This window comes from Odocoileus virginianus, chromosome 5 (genome assembly GCF_023699985.2).
Source record: "Odocoileus virginianus isolate 20LAN1187 ecotype Illinois chromosome 5, Ovbor_1.2, whole genome shotgun sequence".
Lineage (NCBI taxonomy): Eukaryota > Metazoa > Chordata > Mammalia > Artiodactyla > Cervidae > Odocoileus > Odocoileus virginianus.
The window spans coordinates 76,628,916-76,645,866 of NC_069678.1; the positions used below are offsets into that span (position 1 = coordinate 76,628,916).

General features: G+C 51.4%; 1 protein-coding gene and 1 long non-coding RNA gene across 4 annotated transcripts; one reads left to right on the top strand and one right to left on the bottom strand.

Moving 5' to 3' along the window:
• Window positions 1-279: 279 nt before the first annotated feature.
• LOC139035240 (uncharacterized) lies at window positions 280-1,356 on the bottom strand. Of its 2 annotated transcripts, none has more exons than XR_011487879.1 (2): window positions 1,286-1,356; window positions 280-630 (listed from the first exon to the last, which is right to left on the bottom strand). It is a non-coding gene; the product is annotated as an uncharacterized lncRNA (long non-coding RNA). The 2 variants fall into 2 exon arrangements; XR_011487878.1 differs by lacking the exon at window positions 1,286-1,356 and adding an exon at window positions 910-1,156.
• A 217-nt stretch (window positions 1,357-1,573) lies between these two features.
• DMRTA2 (DMRT like family A2) lies at window positions 1,574-7,493 on the top strand. Of its 2 annotated transcripts, none has more exons than XM_020907233.2 (3): window positions 1,574-1,922; window positions 3,456-4,019; window positions 5,338-7,493. In XM_020907233.2, the coding sequence occupies exons 2-3, from the start codon at window positions 3,464-3,466 to the stop codon at window positions 6,387-6,389; spliced, it is 1,608 nt and encodes a 535-aa protein (XP_020762892.1). In that variant the 5' UTR covers window positions 1,574-1,922; window positions 3,456-3,463; the 3' UTR covers window positions 6,390-7,493. The 2 variants fall into 2 exon arrangements, with proteins under 2 accessions (XP_020762892.1, XP_020762893.1); XM_020907234.2 differs by having other exon boundaries at window positions 1,575-1,918.
• The last annotated feature ends 9,458 nt before the right edge of the window (window positions 7,494-16,951 follow it).

Sequence of the window (16,951 nt, forward strand, 5' to 3'; positions counted from 1 at the left end):
GGGGTCCCCGGCTTGGCTTCGCGGAGGAGCTTGCGCGATGTTCTGCGCCTTGCGGTGGCAACCCCGCGCGTCTAGCCTTCCCACCCCAGCTGCCCAGCCCCGGGCTCAGAGGCGGCTGCGCTGGCAGCAGTTGACCTTGCAGGTGGGAAGGGCTGCGTCCGGAGGCTCCCGGACGAATCTCCGCGCCCAGGACGGCGGGCCAGAACCTGGGGCCCTGTAAGTTCGAAGAAGCAACGCGGAAACGCTTGGTCGGGAGTGGAGAGAACGACAGGAAATTCATTTTTCTTTTTTCATGAATTAAATGAATTTTCTTTACTTTCGGAGTAAAGAGAAAAAAAGAATGATAGAACATTAGAACGAGGAAAAGACAGAAAGAAAAGGGAAAGAGTCAGAGCCAGAAAAACCCGAAGCGATCCCGCCCGAGGACCGCGGCATTAATTCCAGATGTTGCCATTCAAAAGGGAAATAAAATCCGAAACCTGTTACCTCAGCGCACCAAGCAGTTCCTCAGAGCCGTGACGTCAGGACGGGAGAGTGTGACCAAAGTTTAAAACTACTCTTGGGGGCCCGCGGCGACCTTGTCTCCGGACCGGAAGGACAGACTGATGTGCGTCCTGCGTCCAAGGGGATCTGGGGAGTCGGAGAGGCCACTTTTTACTTTCGTTTAAAAAAGAAAATCAAACTGCTAACTTAAAACAACGACGAAAATAATCCCACCACCACGGAAAAGGTATCTGGATGCTGCAAAAGTGAGGAAAAGAAAGCGCAAGATGGGGCAGAAGGACGGAGTAGGGGGGCTGGGAGGGGAAAGGCGCAGAGCGCACCGCCCGGGCGGGCGCCGACAGGAAGCGCAATCTTTCTCCTCTCCCAGCTCCTTTCTAAAAACGAAAATCGTCAAGCCACACTTACCCTCCGTGATGCCTATCGTATCAGGACTTTTAAAATAAAGGACCTGCATTTTAAAGGCGGCAAAGGGGGAAAAAATTGTCTCAGCTACCCCAAACGCCTCGGACTTGGGAGCAAGCCGAAACAGAGAGGGATAAAGGCAGGAAAAATCGTCCTGGCATTTATGCCATGAGCACCCTCCCTTCTCCACCCCCGTGCTCCCGTTCCACCCCCACCCCGGCCGCGGTAATTGAATTGTCACCTGCCCCCATCCCGCCCCCGGCCGCCAGGGCTACTTGGGAATGTCGGCCTTGCCAAGCGCCCCTAGCCAGTGAGAGCGGCGCTGCGGAGCCCGCGCCCCAGAAACCGAAGGGTTACACACGTCTACGTAGAGGCGCACCGGACACGGTAATTAGGCGCAATTCACACGCTCTCGGGCACACGGAAACTACTTGTCACGGTATTTTCAACGCTCCTCCTTGCCCACTTTTTTCCACTCCTTCCCTGGCGCGCCCCCTCCCCTCCCCGAGGCGCTCAGAGAAGCTTTTGGAGTTTCGAATCTTTCGGACACTGTAGAATGCGGGGCTCCCCGGACGCGGGCCCGGCCAATCAGAGCGCCGTCTGCCTCCCCTGGCCAATGGCAGGCGCCACATTGTTGTCCAATTCTGTCTAATGGAGCCCTAAGGAGCAACAATAGAGCGGGCGAGCGGCTCATTGAGAGTCTGGCAGAGCCGGGCAACTGCGGCCCGGCTGTGCGCAGCGTCCGGCGCGCTCCGTGAAGGGACGCGGCGAGGGCCGGGTCGCGGGTTCCAGCCAGTCGGTCCCTAAACGGTCCCCCGGCTCCGATTTCCGACGGAAGGGTTGGACTGCGCGGCGTTCAGAGGGGTCCGGAAGTTCGGACATGGTGACTGAAGGAGGGTGACGTGGTCAGATCAAGGGCCGGGGGCAAGGGGAAGAGGCTGAGAGCGCCAGCGTCGCGGGCGGAGCTGGAAGGCGCGCGCAGCGCCCGCGGAGGAGGATCCCCGAGCCCAAGGCAGGTAGTTGAGGGCCTCAAGGAGGGCGGGGGGACGCGGCCCGGCCTTCCGCCCCTGTTGACGAAACCCGGGCCACTCTGGCTTTAGGGACTTCGCGGCTCGAGGGGCCTGAGGGAAGAGGCAACGCTCACTGGAACGGGGTCCAGAATTCTTGCGCGGAGACACCAGGATCCGGTCCTGGGCTCAGGCCGGGATCCCGAGACCCAGAGGAGGCCGCGGCGGAAGCTTAGAGTTGGGCCTTCTTGGGCCTTCAGAGGCCAAGGCGCAGGGGGGACTCCTGTGTTCTCCGAGACCCAGTTCCAGAGGCGACTCCCAACGCCTCGGTCCTGCCAGCTTGGGCCGTTCAAGTCCCACGAACCCAACTCCGAGACCAGAACTTGGGAAATCTGCTCCCGAGCGGGGTCCCACGGGGCCCCAGGATGGGGAGGGCGTGTCTGACGACTGGATCCCTAAACCAGGAGGGGAGGGGTGGGCTGGGTGAGTGGCTCAGCGAAAAGGCTCTCTTCTGCAATGCCTGACTTCTGCAAGATACTTTTTCTTCCCCGACTTCTCCGGACTTCAAGGCTAAAAACTTGTTTTTACTCGATCCCCCAGCCCAGCCTATGCCTGAGGGTTCTTTTTTTCACTCACACACCTCTCTCCCGCGTGGACCCTCGGTCCCAGACCCCAATATCACCTGTTACTCGCTGTTTTTCTCGCTTCTCATGGTAATCTTCTTTGCCTATTGAAGAGAAGTTTCTTGCTCTGAATTTTCTCTTTAATCCTCATCCCCAGGTCTCCTAAACTCAGCTTCACAACCATTTTCTTTTATTCTCCGGAGGCTCGTACCTTGGAATTTGGAGCCTCCACATTCCCACGGGCCCCTGGGCCTAACTTTGCCCCTGAGTTTACTTCCTCGCCTTCACTCCACTTCCTAGAGCTTTTTTTTTTTTTCTTGTTCTTTCTATTCTTGATTTTTTTTTTCTCTCTCTCATTCACCCCTCACCAGCGAAAACTGTTCCAGCCCCACCAGCTGATCTCCATGGTTTAGTACCTCCCTCCTCTTCTCCCTTCTACAAAACAGAACGTTTCGCTCCGGATTTCCCTGTCTTGGTTGGTCTTGGCATCAGTCTAATTGTTGGGTCAAATTTTTCTCTCTAATCCGAGTACCATCAAACAAACATTCTTCTCTACCCGACTAACCTGTTATGCTAAAGTTTGGGGGTATTTTTTAAAAAAGAACCCACGTTACAGTCATCTGAACCAGTGACTTTCAAACTTTTTTCCCCAGCGGAACCACTGATTCAAATGAAATCTACCCACAGTGCATAAATGAGTTATAAGAAGAACTCTGAAGGGAGTGGGGTGAAGGAGCTGGGCATTTACCAGGAGGCTACAAAGCAACTCCTCCCAGCAATTTGGTAACTGCTAGCCAAACTGTCCGCTGCCGAAATGCCCCTCTCTAAACCTGGATTCCTCAAGGGTGCGCTTTAGCTTAATGCACCGTGCGCTCCTCACCGCAAGTTTTTCCTCTCTTCCCATGGTCTTCCACGCCAGGTCCTGCCATGGAGCTGCGCTCTGAGCTGCCCAGCGTACCCGGCGCGGCGACGGCGGCGGCGACAGCGACGGGGCCGCCCGTGGCTTCGGTGGCGTCGGTGGCAGCGGCGGCGGCGGCGGCCGCTTCGCTACCGGTGAGCGTGGCGGGCGGCTTGCTCCGGGCGCCGCCGCTGCTGCTGCGGGCTACGGAGAAGTACCCGCGGACGCCCAAGTGCGCGCGCTGCCGCAACCACGGCGTGGTGTCTGCGCTCAAGGGCCACAAGCGCTACTGCCGCTGGAAGGACTGCCTGTGCGCCAAGTGCACGCTCATCGCGGAGCGCCAGCGCGTCATGGCGGCGCAGGTGGCGCTGCGCAGGCAACAGGCGCAGGAAGAGAACGAGGCGCGCGAGTTACAGCTGCTCTACGGCACCGCCGAGGGCCTGGCGCTGGCCGCCGCCAATGGCATCATCCCGCCGCGACCGGCCTACGAGGTCTTTGGCTCTGTGTGCGCAGCCGACGGCGGGGGGCCGGGAGCTGGAGCGCCCGCGGGGACCGGGGGCGGCGCCGCGGGCGCGGGGAGCTCAGGTGAGAAGGGAGCAGGGATGGGTCCACGGGTGCGAGGCCTTAGGGACTTAATCTCGGTACTGAAAGAGAAGAATCCCGTTCTCCAAGTGCCCAAACTGCTGGAGTTGGCCGCGCACCCAGCTCCTAATTTGGGGCATAAACACACAAAACTCTCCTTTCTCCCCATTCTGAAGCATTTGCACTTTATTCCTTTCTCCCACCCCAGGCCCCAGGTAAAGGTTTTAATCTTAACGCCTCTACTCAAACGCAAAGATGTCCCAGCTTCCTTGGTTAGTTCACTGGGTTATCTCCCGAGCGCCAAAACCCACGCGTCTTATCTTTTCCTTCTTTCTGCGCTTCTCTACACGCCGCAGATTACCCACCCCACCCCCAATCTCCCCACCCCCGCCCTCGCCCCGCTCCTTCCCAACTCTCTTCAGAAATCCCACTGTCTCCAAATCTCCTCCCCCGCCCCGCTTCGTTTATTCTAGGTATTGAAGACACCGAATTCCTTTTCCACCCCTCAGTCCCCGGGGCGAGATTCCTTTTCTTCTGTTTCCAGTGTTCCCTGATCAACCACCCTGCTCCTTTTTTCCAGCTTCTTTCCCCACTTGTCTCCCTTTTCTCAGAGTATGCGCCCTCTCCCTTCTCTCAATCCCGTTTCCTTTTCCCCCTCTACCCCCTGTCCAGCCCTACTCTTTTTGAGACTCCTTAGGCTGTTTTGGTAGGGCTGGGAATTAGGCCAGTGGGGGTTTCAGCTTCCAGCTTGGGAGGGAAGAACTTCTAAGCTCTTGATTTTGGAGAGGATGGATTAGAAACAGAGGCTCTACTTTTGCCTGTAGAGAGGTTTGGGATCTTATGAACGCCCAGGGTACCTTCCCTTACAGGCTGTGCTGCCCAGGGCCAGAGAGCACCCGGGGCTGGGTTGGCTCTTGGAATCACAGGGATAGAGTGAGGCTTTCTGTACAGCGTGCTGGTACAGGTGCGGCATGTGTTGGCTGCTTTTTGAACTTTGGGTCAGGCCACTTCTCCAGAGCAGAGCAAGACTAGGAAGAGTGAAGACGTTAGGCACAGTCGTAGGAAGAGGGTCCCTGGACATTAAGTTTACAGGGCATAGGTGGTTGGGGTTCTGGGTACAGAAAGAGAGTGCTCTAACAGCCTGGAAAGAGAGTTCTAGGAGTTCAGAGGGGAAGGAATGTTGGAGCAAAAAGACGGGCTTTGGAGCTCAGTGAATGAGGGTCGTGGGGCTCAGAGGGAAAGGAAGCTGGGGCTCAGGTGCCACAGGGTGCGGTCATTTCCGTGCTAACCCCTCCTTACATACCCCTTTCTCCCCTCCTAGAGGCCAAGTTACAGAAGTTTGACTTGTTCCCCAAGACGCTGCTTCAGGCAGGCCGCCCAGGCAGCCCGCAGCCGCAGCCGGGAAAGCCCTTATCACCCGACGGCGCGGACTCGGGTCCTGGGACATCGTCCCCAGAGGTGCGGCCGGGCTCGGGCTCGGAGAACGGCGACGGAGAGTCCTTTTCGGGGTCACCCCTGGCCCGGGCCTCCAAAGAGGCAGGTGGCAGCTGCCCAGGCAGTGCTGGCCCCGGAGGTGGCGGCGAGGAGGACAGCCCGGGATCCGCCAGCCCTTTGGGTTCAGAATCCGGTTCCGAGGCCGACAAAGAAGAGGCGGAGGCCTCGCCCGCGCCAGGGCTGGGCGGGGGCCCGGGTCCACGGCAGCGGACGCCGCTGGACATCTTGACGCGCGTCTTCCCGGGCCACAGGCGGGGCGTCCTGGAGCTGGTGTTGCAGGGCTGCGGTGGCGACGTGGTGCAGGCCATCGAGCAGGTGCTCAACCACCACCGCGGGGGCCTGGCGGCCAGCCTCGGCCCCACCGTGCCCCCAGACAAGGCCGCAGTGGGGGCGGTAGGCGCCGCGGACGACGCGTGGCCAGGCCGCGTAGACGCCGCGGCCGCCGGGGGCCCGGGGCTCCCCGCGCCGCTGCAGGCGGGCCCCGCCGCACCTCCGCACCACAGACCTTTGCTGGCCGGCGCCATGGCGCCCGGGGCTCTGGGCTCGCTGAGCAGCCGCTCGGCCTTCTCGCCACTGCAGCCCAACGCCAGTCACTTCGGCGCCGATGCCGGCGCCTACCCGCTGGGCGCGCCGCTCGGCCTCAGCCCCCTGCGCCTGGCCTACTCGGCGGCGGCGGCGCACAGCCGCGGCCTGGCCTTCATGGCTCCCTACTCCACCGCTGGCCTGGTGCCCACCCTCGGCTTCCGCCCGCCCATGGACTACGCCTTCAGCGATCTCATGCGCGACCGCTCGGCCGCCGCCGCAGCCGTGCACAAGGAGCCGACCTACGGCAGCGGCCTGTACGGGCCCATGGTCAACGGCGCCCCTGAGAAGCAGTAGGGCGAGCGGCCCCGAGCCTGTCGGCCCCCAAACAGGGACCACCCTGGTCCCCGCGGGCCGCCGGCCAGTCCTCGCCTGGCGCGCGCTCTGCGCCCCTTCTGGGGTCCTCTCGCTCCATGGTGGTTTTCAGTTTTGTTTTGGACAGTGGGTGGGGAGAGCCGAGTAGAGAGGAGCAGCTTCGGGTGCAGATGTTCTAGGAGGGGATGAGCCGCCCAGATCCTCGACCCCGACCCCCTCATCAAGGCTCCCCAGCCCTTCGAAAGGCCAGGAATTCTTGCGAATTCAGAGGCTGCAGCCGCCGCGCCAGCTCCTGCCTCTCGTGTCTCTATGCTCGTACCACCTGCCCACACGCTCGCAAAAGGATGGCAGGATAGTCTGTCTTTATGTGTCTCCCCTTTCCTTAAAAAAGTTTAAATATTCTAACAAATATAAATTTAGGATGTATAAATCTCTTGGCACTGAGTCGAGTCTTTGGGACACACATATATATCGATATCAATTGTAAAAAAAAAAAAAAAGGAAACAAATTCTAAGGTGCACTTTCCTCGTTGCGGTATTTGTCGCTCTCTTTGTTGCTTATGCCGATAAGCATGGGTTTCCTTGGTGCAGTGTGAGTTTTTATATATGTATAAATCTATATATAAACTATACATATATATACAAGCCAGTGTATAATGTTATAAAATGGAATTCTAAGTTATTAATTGTAATCTGTAGGTGACCTCGGTATTAACGTGAAAAATATTCAAAAACAAGCAAAAAAAAGGACAAAACGGAAAAAATTAGACTATGCGCGCTTTGTACTTATCAGGTTTTATAGATGAAATATATCGTAAACTTGAGACGAATCCTGCCCACCCGCCCCTCTTGCCTGCGGCCGGTCTCTCGCTAAGGAACGGTCAAGGTGCGCCCCAAAGCAGGAGCGGAGTGACGTGTGACTGAGCCAGAGCCGCCCGCTGGAGCCCATCCCCGCCTCCCCGGACTCGCCAAACACCTCGGCCGAAGGGCCGGCAGCGGGAAACGCTGCTGCAGAGAACGGCTCACTTTGTGCTTTCCTTTGCATAGACATGAGCTAGAAATAAATGTTATTTTCTAAGAAAACAACATCGAATCCCGTCCCGCTTCTCGGGCGGCCGGGTTGAGAAATCTTAATTTCTCGCGGGAGCCGCGGTGCCCGGGAGAAGCTCGGCCGAGGTCCGGCGGGTGCTACGACCCTCGGGGGTGCGGGACGAGGAGACTTCCAGCCGCGCCCGGGAGAGGCGTGCGCTCAGCCCTCCAGGAGGAGTGGCGCCCGCTGCTCGCGTGGCACCTGGTGTCCCTCCAGCTCCCGCGGCGGGGTCGCCTGGCCAGTGCTGTCTGTTCCTGGAATCCTGCGAGGCTGGCAGAGCGGCTCCTGTTCTCCTTTGGGCGCAGATCTGGGCGCCCACCGCGCGCCTCCCTGCTGGGTTTTGGAACGTACTGCAGCCGAGGCACAACCCTGCGACTGGGGCGGGAAGGCTAAGACCGTGTTCCGTCAGAGGCCTGGGAGTTATTTTGGGGTGGCGGGGTGCTGCCTTCGCCCTAGGCAGTGTAATGTGGGAGCGGCAGTGATGACGCGCTTTCCAACCCGACCTCAGTCCTCACTCCGCACCCCTTTTTCCTTCCCTGCTTTAGCGGAGCGGAGGAAATTGGCGGCTCCGGGCCGACCCCCTCCTCCGGCCTCCCGCGTCCCTTCAGCTCCCAGCTGGGTGACTCCCCCTTTCCGAGAAACCGGGCGCGCCCCCTCCCCTAGGCTGGGCCGGCGACTTCCCAAGGTAAACTTCTGGGGCCGACTCGAGTTCCGCCAGGCGGTGAAACTTAATAGCAGGACAAGAAAACGGTTTAATAAAGAAGGGCTTTAATAGGGAACTAATTTGATTGAGTTGCCTAATTCCACTTTAATTGGAAAGGGGTTTCGCTGTTTGGTTATAAAGTGAGAGGGTGAGGGAGAGCTGGAAGTGGGGGGCGGTGAGAAGGAGCGAGAGAAGAAAGATGGGGCAAGAGAGAGATCGCTCGAAACAGGCAATGAAGATAAGGAAAGGAGAGAGGGGGGAAAAAGAAAAGAAAGAGGAAAGAGTTACCTAGGCAGTAGAGAGGAAGGCAGGAGAAAGTGAGCGGAGCTTCTAGAAGTGTGAACTTGCTTGTGCTTCAAGGCTGTGCTCTCCTGCCTCCCAACTCCAGGTTTTCGGATGCCTTCAGGTCTCTCTCATTCCGGGTTCCAGCCACCCCTCCTCAGCATCTGCCCTCATCCCCACTCGAGGTGAACTTAAGATCAGCCTTGATCTCCTGGTTTCAGAAGGGATCTATACTGGGTGCTCTGAAGTTTTTGGTTCCTGATGGTCCTCAAGCCAGGCCTAGGGGCCCGTGTTACCCATTCTCTAAAATACCTAGAACTTCATAGATTCCAAAGTCATTGTTTTAGTTCATCCTCACAGGCAAATCATCAGGAAACTGAGATCCAGAGTAGTCCAGGGACTTGTCCACCCATCCGGGGACCTTGGATCTCTTTTCCTTTTCATTTTCCCACTGGGCCTACTCCTCCTCCTCTTCTTGAAGCGGTCTCAGGTGGCCGACTGTGGGGACTATGCGGAAATCGCGCTCCTGTGTACACACGCGGTCCAGAGTGGAGAAACGACTCGCTGCTAGCGCCCAGAGAGGCCGCGGGGCCTCCGTTAGGTTCAAACGTCTTCTCTCATAGAGCTCAGAACGGTTCTCAGGCGGTGGAAGTTAGAGGGGGTGGGGTAGTGGGGTTTCAAGGTTCCTCTTCTCGCTGGCCCGATGGAAACCCAGGACAGTCAGCCACGGCCTCGGCGCCTGGCAAGGCCTATATTTTTGGCGCTCCAGACTCCACGGCCCACTGAGCAGTCAGGAAGACTAAACAGTGACCCTTTCAGGGTCGGACATCTTCGAGGAGCCCAGGACGCCCAGGCCAGGTTGCTGCGTTGCACCGGTGGGAGTGGCAGGGGTGGGCGAGGAGGCACCTCGGATTCAGGGAGCTTCCTCGGTGGGCTGGAGGGGGCTGGGGCCTGAGGTCGCTGGGATCCGCATTGGGGAAGAGCTTGGGGTTCTCGAGTTGGGCGGTGCTCTCTCCCCTGATGGAGAGGACAAAGATGGGAGCATAACCTCTTTTCTCTCGGGAGGGGAAGATGGGACAGGAGTTCCCTTCTTGATCTATACTGGCTGTTTATTTCCAAACCCTCCTCTAAGCCTGCTGGAGCCGACCCTGGGCTGGACTTCCTTGCGGGAAACATCACTGAAATAGTAGTCTTTAAAAATTATCTCCACTTCCAGCCCAACAGCAGCAGCTCCATGGCTGTGTGCCAGAACGTGTACTAAGCAAGTTACCTGCACTAAGCAAGGACCTGTACTAACCAAGGACCCTGCAGGGCTGGGGAAGGTGAGGAAGAGCCAAGAGCTGGGATCCAGGCTGTCGTTGGCCAGGGCTATTCATTCACAGATCACTGAAGTCAGCAAGTATTTACTCAGTGCTTACTGAGTGCCAAACCCAGTGCAAGACAGGTGCCATCCTTACCCAATAAAAATTGTGTTGCGAATCAGGAGACAACTAAGCAGGCAAGGAGGGTGTGCTGACCAGTGCCAAGGAGGTCTGCCAGGGAGTTCAGGGAGGTCTGCCAATGAAAGGCACGCTAGGCAAGGTGCTTCACCTGAGTTTCCTTCTCAGTTAAATAGGGCTGTGGTAGCCTGTGCCACGTTGAGTGCTGTGAGGATTAAATGAGATACTGTGCACAAAACTCTTAGCTCTGTAGGAACTCACTGCGCAGTGCCTACTCCCTAGGCTTCTGTTATTGTAATTCTCAGATTCTTTGGTATGGACGTTGTCCCAATTCACAGAGGAGGAAATGGCTCAGAGGGATCGAGTGACTGGGACAAATTCAGCTTATAAGTTCTCTAAAGTGTCATGAGTTATGGGAGACACTCTGCCCAGGGCAAGGGGCCACAGAGAAAGGTCATCAGATTGAAGAGAGTGGGTTCTGGAGATGCTTCTGAGACAGGGGAAGGCTGCAACTGGGTTCCAAGGAGCTTGATGAGGGGCAGCATTGCAATTCATGGAAGGAAATTGGTGAGGGAGGGAGTGAAGTGTCCCTGTAAAGGAGCAGGTGGAGAGGAAGGAGTTGGGGGCAGGCTCTGATTAGAGGTTAGAAGTTAGGTCATGGAGATCCTTGAACTCCAGTCTAAGGGGCCTGGCTTTCAGAGTGCGGTACCGGCAGACACAGATAGCAGAGCCTGGTGAGATTTGCATTTGTATTGGCTTCCCTGGTGGCTCAGGCAGTAAAGAATCCACCTGCAATACAGGAGACCCGGATTCCATCCCTGTGTTGGGAAGATTCAACCTTTGTTGGGAATATCTGGATTGGATAGGTTGTTAGGAGGAAGGCTGAACATCTCTGAGGAGGAGCTGTGAGAGATGGTAGCACCAAAAATGACTAGAGGGAGCAGGAACAGGGAGAGAGAGGTTGACTGCAAGCACTGCTGGGGCCAGACTCTCCACTGGTGATCCAATGTGGGGAGTAAGCCGAGAGGAGAGCTCATGGCTGATTTGCAGATGTCTGGGCTGGATGACTCACTGAGGGTGATACTCAGAATGTGGGCTTCTGAAACAGAGGCAAGGTTGGAGGGTGAGGAACACTTTTTCAATATTCAAACTACAGGACTTGGAAGGACTTATCGGGCCTCTAGGAATGGACACCAAAATGGTAGAGTCAACATTTGAGTGGCGGCAGGGCCTGGGAGGATGAATGGGTCAGCACTACCTCCCCCCCCACCCCCAACCCCATAGGACACAGGACTCTCTTAGTAGAGGCCATGGACCAGGGAAGGGTGTCAAGATCCAGACATTGGAAGTTCTGCCTCTCACCATTTGTGTTCATGCCAAGAAGCCCGGCATATTAAAATTATTCTCTTAAAACTTTGCACCCTTTAAAGGTCATTGTCCTGGGGCAGAGCCCTGGGCAGTCAGTCCTGGATCTATTGTGACACAATGGAGCTTAAAACTTAAACTTTAAGACTCTTCACCTGTACACATTCTTTCCAAGGTCTTGCATTTTGTGCACATAGTCAAGTGGCTTCTTTGTCTTAAAGTTTCAGGCTCCATTAAAAATTCCATCTGCTACTGCACAACACTGGTTACACCTTCTGGTTTCCTCTTTCTGTTAATTATTGCTGCATAGCAAATGCCCCCAAATTTAGTGACTTAGAACAGTAATCATTTTATTACCTCATAATTTTGTGGGTCAGGAATTTGGACAGGGCATGGGCTTCCCTGGTGGCTCAGGGGGTAAAGAATCTGCCTTTAATGTGGGAGACCTGGATTCACTCCCTGGGTTGGGAAGATCCTCTGGAGGAGGGCATGGCAACTCACTCCAGTATTCTTGTCTAGAGTATCCCCATGGACAGAGGAGCCTGGTGAGTTACAGTCCATGGGGTGGCAGAGTCACAGACAACTGAGCGACTATCATAACACAGCACATCTAAGCTTGGAATTCTTCCGTGGCCTCCGGTAAAAATATGCAGTGTCTTTTGTTTTATTTTATTGGGCTTTCCTGATGACTCAGCGGGTAGAGAATCTACCTGCAATGCAGTAGACACCAGAGTCATTAGTTCGATCTCTGGGTCGAGAAGATTCCCTGGAGAAGGAAATGGCAACCTACTCCAGTATTCTTGCTTGGGAAATCCCATGGACAGAGGAGCCTGACAGGCTACAGTCCGAAGGGTCGCAAAGAGTTAGACATGACTGAGCGACTAAGTACATGGCTGGATCATCCTAAAAACTGTTCCGTGCAGTGCTGATGGAGATCTCTTAGTGGTATTCGGCTGGCGGATGTGTTGGTCTGGAGGGTAACAGCTTCAGTCCCACATCTGGTGCCTTTGCATGGATGGCAGGAAGGCTGTGCTTAGCTGGAACACTGGTTGGAGCACCTACCTGCAGCCCTTTGTCAAGGTGGCCTCAGGGTATCAGACTCTCACAAGTTGACTCAGGGTGCCAAGAGCAGGTATTTCAGTGAACAAAGTGAAAGCTGTGTGGCCCTTTACAATCTAGCCTTACATATCAAGGGATGTAACAAGACTCTACTAATGCAAGTGATTGACACCCAAGTCACACTAACTTAAAAGAGATAATTGACATCCACCTTGAAACCAGTCCTCAGTTACCAAGGCTTCTGCAGGATATAGGGCCTCTGGAAAACCAAGCTTTCAGGACAGTTACATGTCTATTTTAGCCCTGCTAGTTTTTGTTTTAACATTTTAGGGTAGGAGCTATATAAAACATGCTACTTGCTTTTCCGTTTTCGTTTCCAAGGGACACTGAAGTACTCTAAACTTTCTCTGATTCAAACTCATCTCAGGATATACCACGATCTGACCATGGGGTCTAATTGCAGAGTTCATTGACTCAGGGACTAAGAGACAACATTTCTGGGATTTTCTGGTGCACTTTTATTTTGAAAACCTTTTATTATGAAATATTTCAAGCATTTAATAAAGTTGAGAGAAGAATATGATAAGTCTTTACATATTCATCACAGAACTTTACTAATTACTAACATTTGCCATATTTGTTTGGTCTAAATTTTTCTTTGAAGTATTTAAAGATGAATTACTGACATTGTAGTTCCATTGTGAAATACTTCAGTGTGCATTTCTAAAGCATGAGACATTTTCTTACACAACTGCAGTATTGTTACTACACTATCAATAATAAAAATAATTCCCTTGTATTATCTAATACTCAATATGTACTAAGATTTACCCAATTACCCCATTGGGGATAGACTTACTTGTTTGTTTAAGTGGTAAAGAGTGGCACTAGTGGTAAAGAATCTGCTTGCCAATGCAGAACTCATAAGATACCTGGATTGAATCCCTGAATCAGGAAGATCCCCTGGAGGAAGGCACGGTGACCCACTCTACTGTTTTTGCCTGGAGAAACCCCATGGACAGAAGGGCCTGGTGGGCTAAGTCCATAGGGTTGCAAAGAGTCAGATGTGACTAAGCATGCATGCACATACATATAACATATAACTTACTGATTGTTTGAACCAGGATTTGATTATCTATAGCAGATCCTGTCAGAGTCCCACTTATATCCCTTGGACCTTTTAGTTCACTTATTTCCAGCTTCCAGAAACAGTTTCTCTATGTGTAAGGGCTTTAAGTTCAGAATTACAGAAGCAAGTGGCACACCAGGGTTGGGGTAGTGAGAGCCTTTTCTCCAGAGTAGGCAGTGAGTGGGTACATGATTTGTAGAGAGTTCAAAACAGTAATAATACTGACAAGTTGATCAGCCTTTTAAATTATCACCAGAGCCCAGAAATTCTGAAAAATGTCAGAAAGAAAATATTACTTACCTCAAAAAATTTGTTGGTGGTCAAAATCCTAAACAAACCTTGCAGTGACTATGTGTGTATACAGATAGATACACACATGTATATTCATGTATTTCTTTCTTCCTTATTTAAAATTTTTTATTTTTATTACTTTTTAATATTTGACTGTTCTGTGGTACATTGCTAAGTGGTGGAACGCACAAATAGATTTGCATAAACACCATCACAGTCAGGATTCAGAGCATCTCCATCAGCCCAGAAAACTGCCCACACTGCTCCTTTATGATCAAACCTTTTCCTCAACCTCCAGCCCTTGGCCCCCATTCTTCTCTGTCCTTACAGTTCTTTTTTTTCCAGAGTGTTATATAGATGAATCATACGGTATATGACCTCTTCAGATTGGCTTCTTTCACTCACCATAATGCCTTTAAGGTTCAACCAAGTTGTTGCATATGCCAGTAGTTTATTCGTATTTATTGCTGCATAGTATCAAATTAAATGGATGTACTACAGTTTGCTAATCCATTCAGTGTTGAAAGACGTTTGGATTCATTTTTGGTGATTTTGAATGGATGAATGGAACTGCTATAAACTATGAACAGTCTTTTGCGTGATCACAAGTTTTCATTTGTCCAGGGTAAATACTTGGAAGTATGATTGCCAAGTCATATGGTGAGTGTATGTTTAACTTTATATTGTCAGAGGGGTATAACCATTTTGCATTCTCACCAGCAACATATGAGAGTTGCTGCATCATCACTCTTGCTTTGTCTGGCTCATTTTTTTTTAAGCCTTTCTGATAGCCTTTCTGCAGCACGCCAGGCTTCCCTGTAGTGTAGAGGTATCTTACTGTGGTTTAGATTTGCATTTCCCTAATGACTGATGACCTTAAGCACCTTTTCATGTATTTATATTTTATCCATATATATCTTTGCTGAATTGTCTGTTCAACTATTTTGCCCAGTTTTTTAAAAGTTGAGTTGTTTTCTAACAATTGTATATTTTTAAATAATAGCTTTTTGAGAGATCATTCATGTACCATACAACTCACTTTTTAAAGTGCACAATTCAATGGTTTCTAGTGTATTCCCATAGTTATGAAAACATTACCATAATCAATTTTATAATATTTTCATCATCCCCCAAAGAAACTCTATACTCATTGACAGTCACTACCCATTTGCCCCAAACTCTCTAACTCTACATAGCTACTAATTTACTTTCTGCCTATAAATTTGTCTGTTTTGAAAAATTTACATAAATGGAATCATACAATGTTTGATCTTTTGTGTCTGGCTTCTTTCACTTAGTATAATGTTTTTGAGGTTCATTGTAGCATAGATAAATATGTCCTTCCTTTTTATTGCTGAATAATATTCCGTCAAATGAATATACCACATCTGTTTATCCATTCATCTGTTGATGGACATTAGAGTTGCTTCCAGTTCAGTTCAGTCCCTCAGTCATGTCTTACTCTTTGCAATCCCATGGACTGCAGCACGCCAGGCTTCCCTGTCCATCACCAACTCCCAGAGCTTGCTCAAATTCATGTCCATCAAGTTGGTGATACCATCCAACCATCTCATCCTCTGTCCTCCCCTTCTCTTCCTGCCTTCAGTCTTTCCCAGCTTGAGGGTCTTTTCCAGTTAGTAAGTTCTTCGCATGAGGTGGCCAAAGTATTGGAGTTTCAACTTCAGCATCAGTCCTTCCAATGAATATTTAGGACTTATTTCTTTTAGGACTGACTGGTTTGATCTCCGTGCAGTCCAAAGGACTCTCAAGAGTCTTCTCCAACACCACAGTTCAAAATCATCAATTCTTCGGTGCTCAGCTTTCTTTTTTTTTTTCAGCTTTCTTTATGGTCCAACTCTCTCATCCATACATGGCTATTGGAAAAACCATAGCATTGACTACACAGACATTTGTCAGCAAAATAACATGTCTGCTTTTTAATATGCTGTCTAGGTTTGTCATAGCTTTTCTTCCAAGGAGCAAGTGTCTTTTAATTTCATGGCTGCATCTGGTCCCATCACTCCCTGGCAAATAGATGGGAAAACAATGGAAACAGTGACAGACTTTATTTTCTGGGGCTTCAAAATCACTGCAGATGGCGACTGCAGCCATGAAGTTAAGAGTTGCTTCCACTTTGTGGCTATTGTGAGTAATACTGCTATGCACATTTGTGTACAAGTTTTTCTGTGAATATACATTTTCATTTCTCTTGATTAGATACCTAGTAGCAGAATTGCTAGATCATAGCTCTTTATTCAACTTTTTGAGGAGCTGCCAAACTGTTTTCCACAGCCACTGCTCCATTTTACAATCCGACCGGCATTGCATTAGGGTGTCAGTTTCTCCACATCCTTGACAACACTTGTTATTATCTGTTTGTTTGTTTTTTTAAAATTTTAGCTACCCTAGTGGGTGTGAAAGTGGTATGTCATTGTGGTTTTGATTTTCATATTCCTGATGACTAATAATATTGAGCATCTTTCATATGCATTTTGGTCATCTGTATATCACCTTTGTAGAAATGTCTGTTCAAGTACTTCACTCATTTTAAAATTGGGTTGTCCATTTGCTATTGAGTTGTAAAAATTCTTTATATATCCGAGATACTGCCCCTTATCAGCTGGATGATTTACAAGTATTTTTGCCCATTGTAGTGTTATTTTTTCACTTTCTTGACAGTGTCTTTTGGAGCACAAGTTTTTAATTTTGATAAGGGATAACTCATCTGTTTTTTTCTTTGCTGTTTGTGTTTTGGGTATTATATTTAAGAAATACTGCCTAAACTAAGATCATGAAAATTTACACTTTTATTTTCTTCAAAGAGTTTTATGGTTTAACTCTTACATTGAGTCTTTGATCCACTTTAAGTTAATTTTTGTATATGTTTGAGATAATGGTCCTAATTTATTCTTTTGTGTGCGTGAGTGCTAAGTCGCTTCAGTCGTGTCCAACTCTTTGCAACCCTATGGACTATAGCCCATCAGACTCCTCTGTCCGTGGGATTTTCCAGGCAAGAATACTGGAGGGGGTTGCCGTGCCCTCTTCCAGGGCATCTTCCCGACCCAGGGACCAAACTGGTGTCTCTATGTCTCTTGCATTGGCAGGAGTGTTCTTTACCACTAGTGCCACCTTGGAAACCCATTCTTTTGCATGTGGATATCTAACTGTCCCAATCTTGTTGAAAAG

What these genes read in the sequence shown, in the direction of transcription:
- DMRTA2 (XM_020907233.2), top strand. Translation starts at nt 3,464, where the DNA reads ATGGAGCTGCGCTCTGAGCTGCCCAGCGTACCCGGCGCGGCGACGGCG. An exon ending in CGCGGGCGCGGGGAGCTCAG is followed by an intron (nt 4,020 to 5,337) that starts GTGAGAAGGGAG and finishes CTCCCCTCCTAG; the next exon opens with AGGCCAAGTTACAGAAGTTT.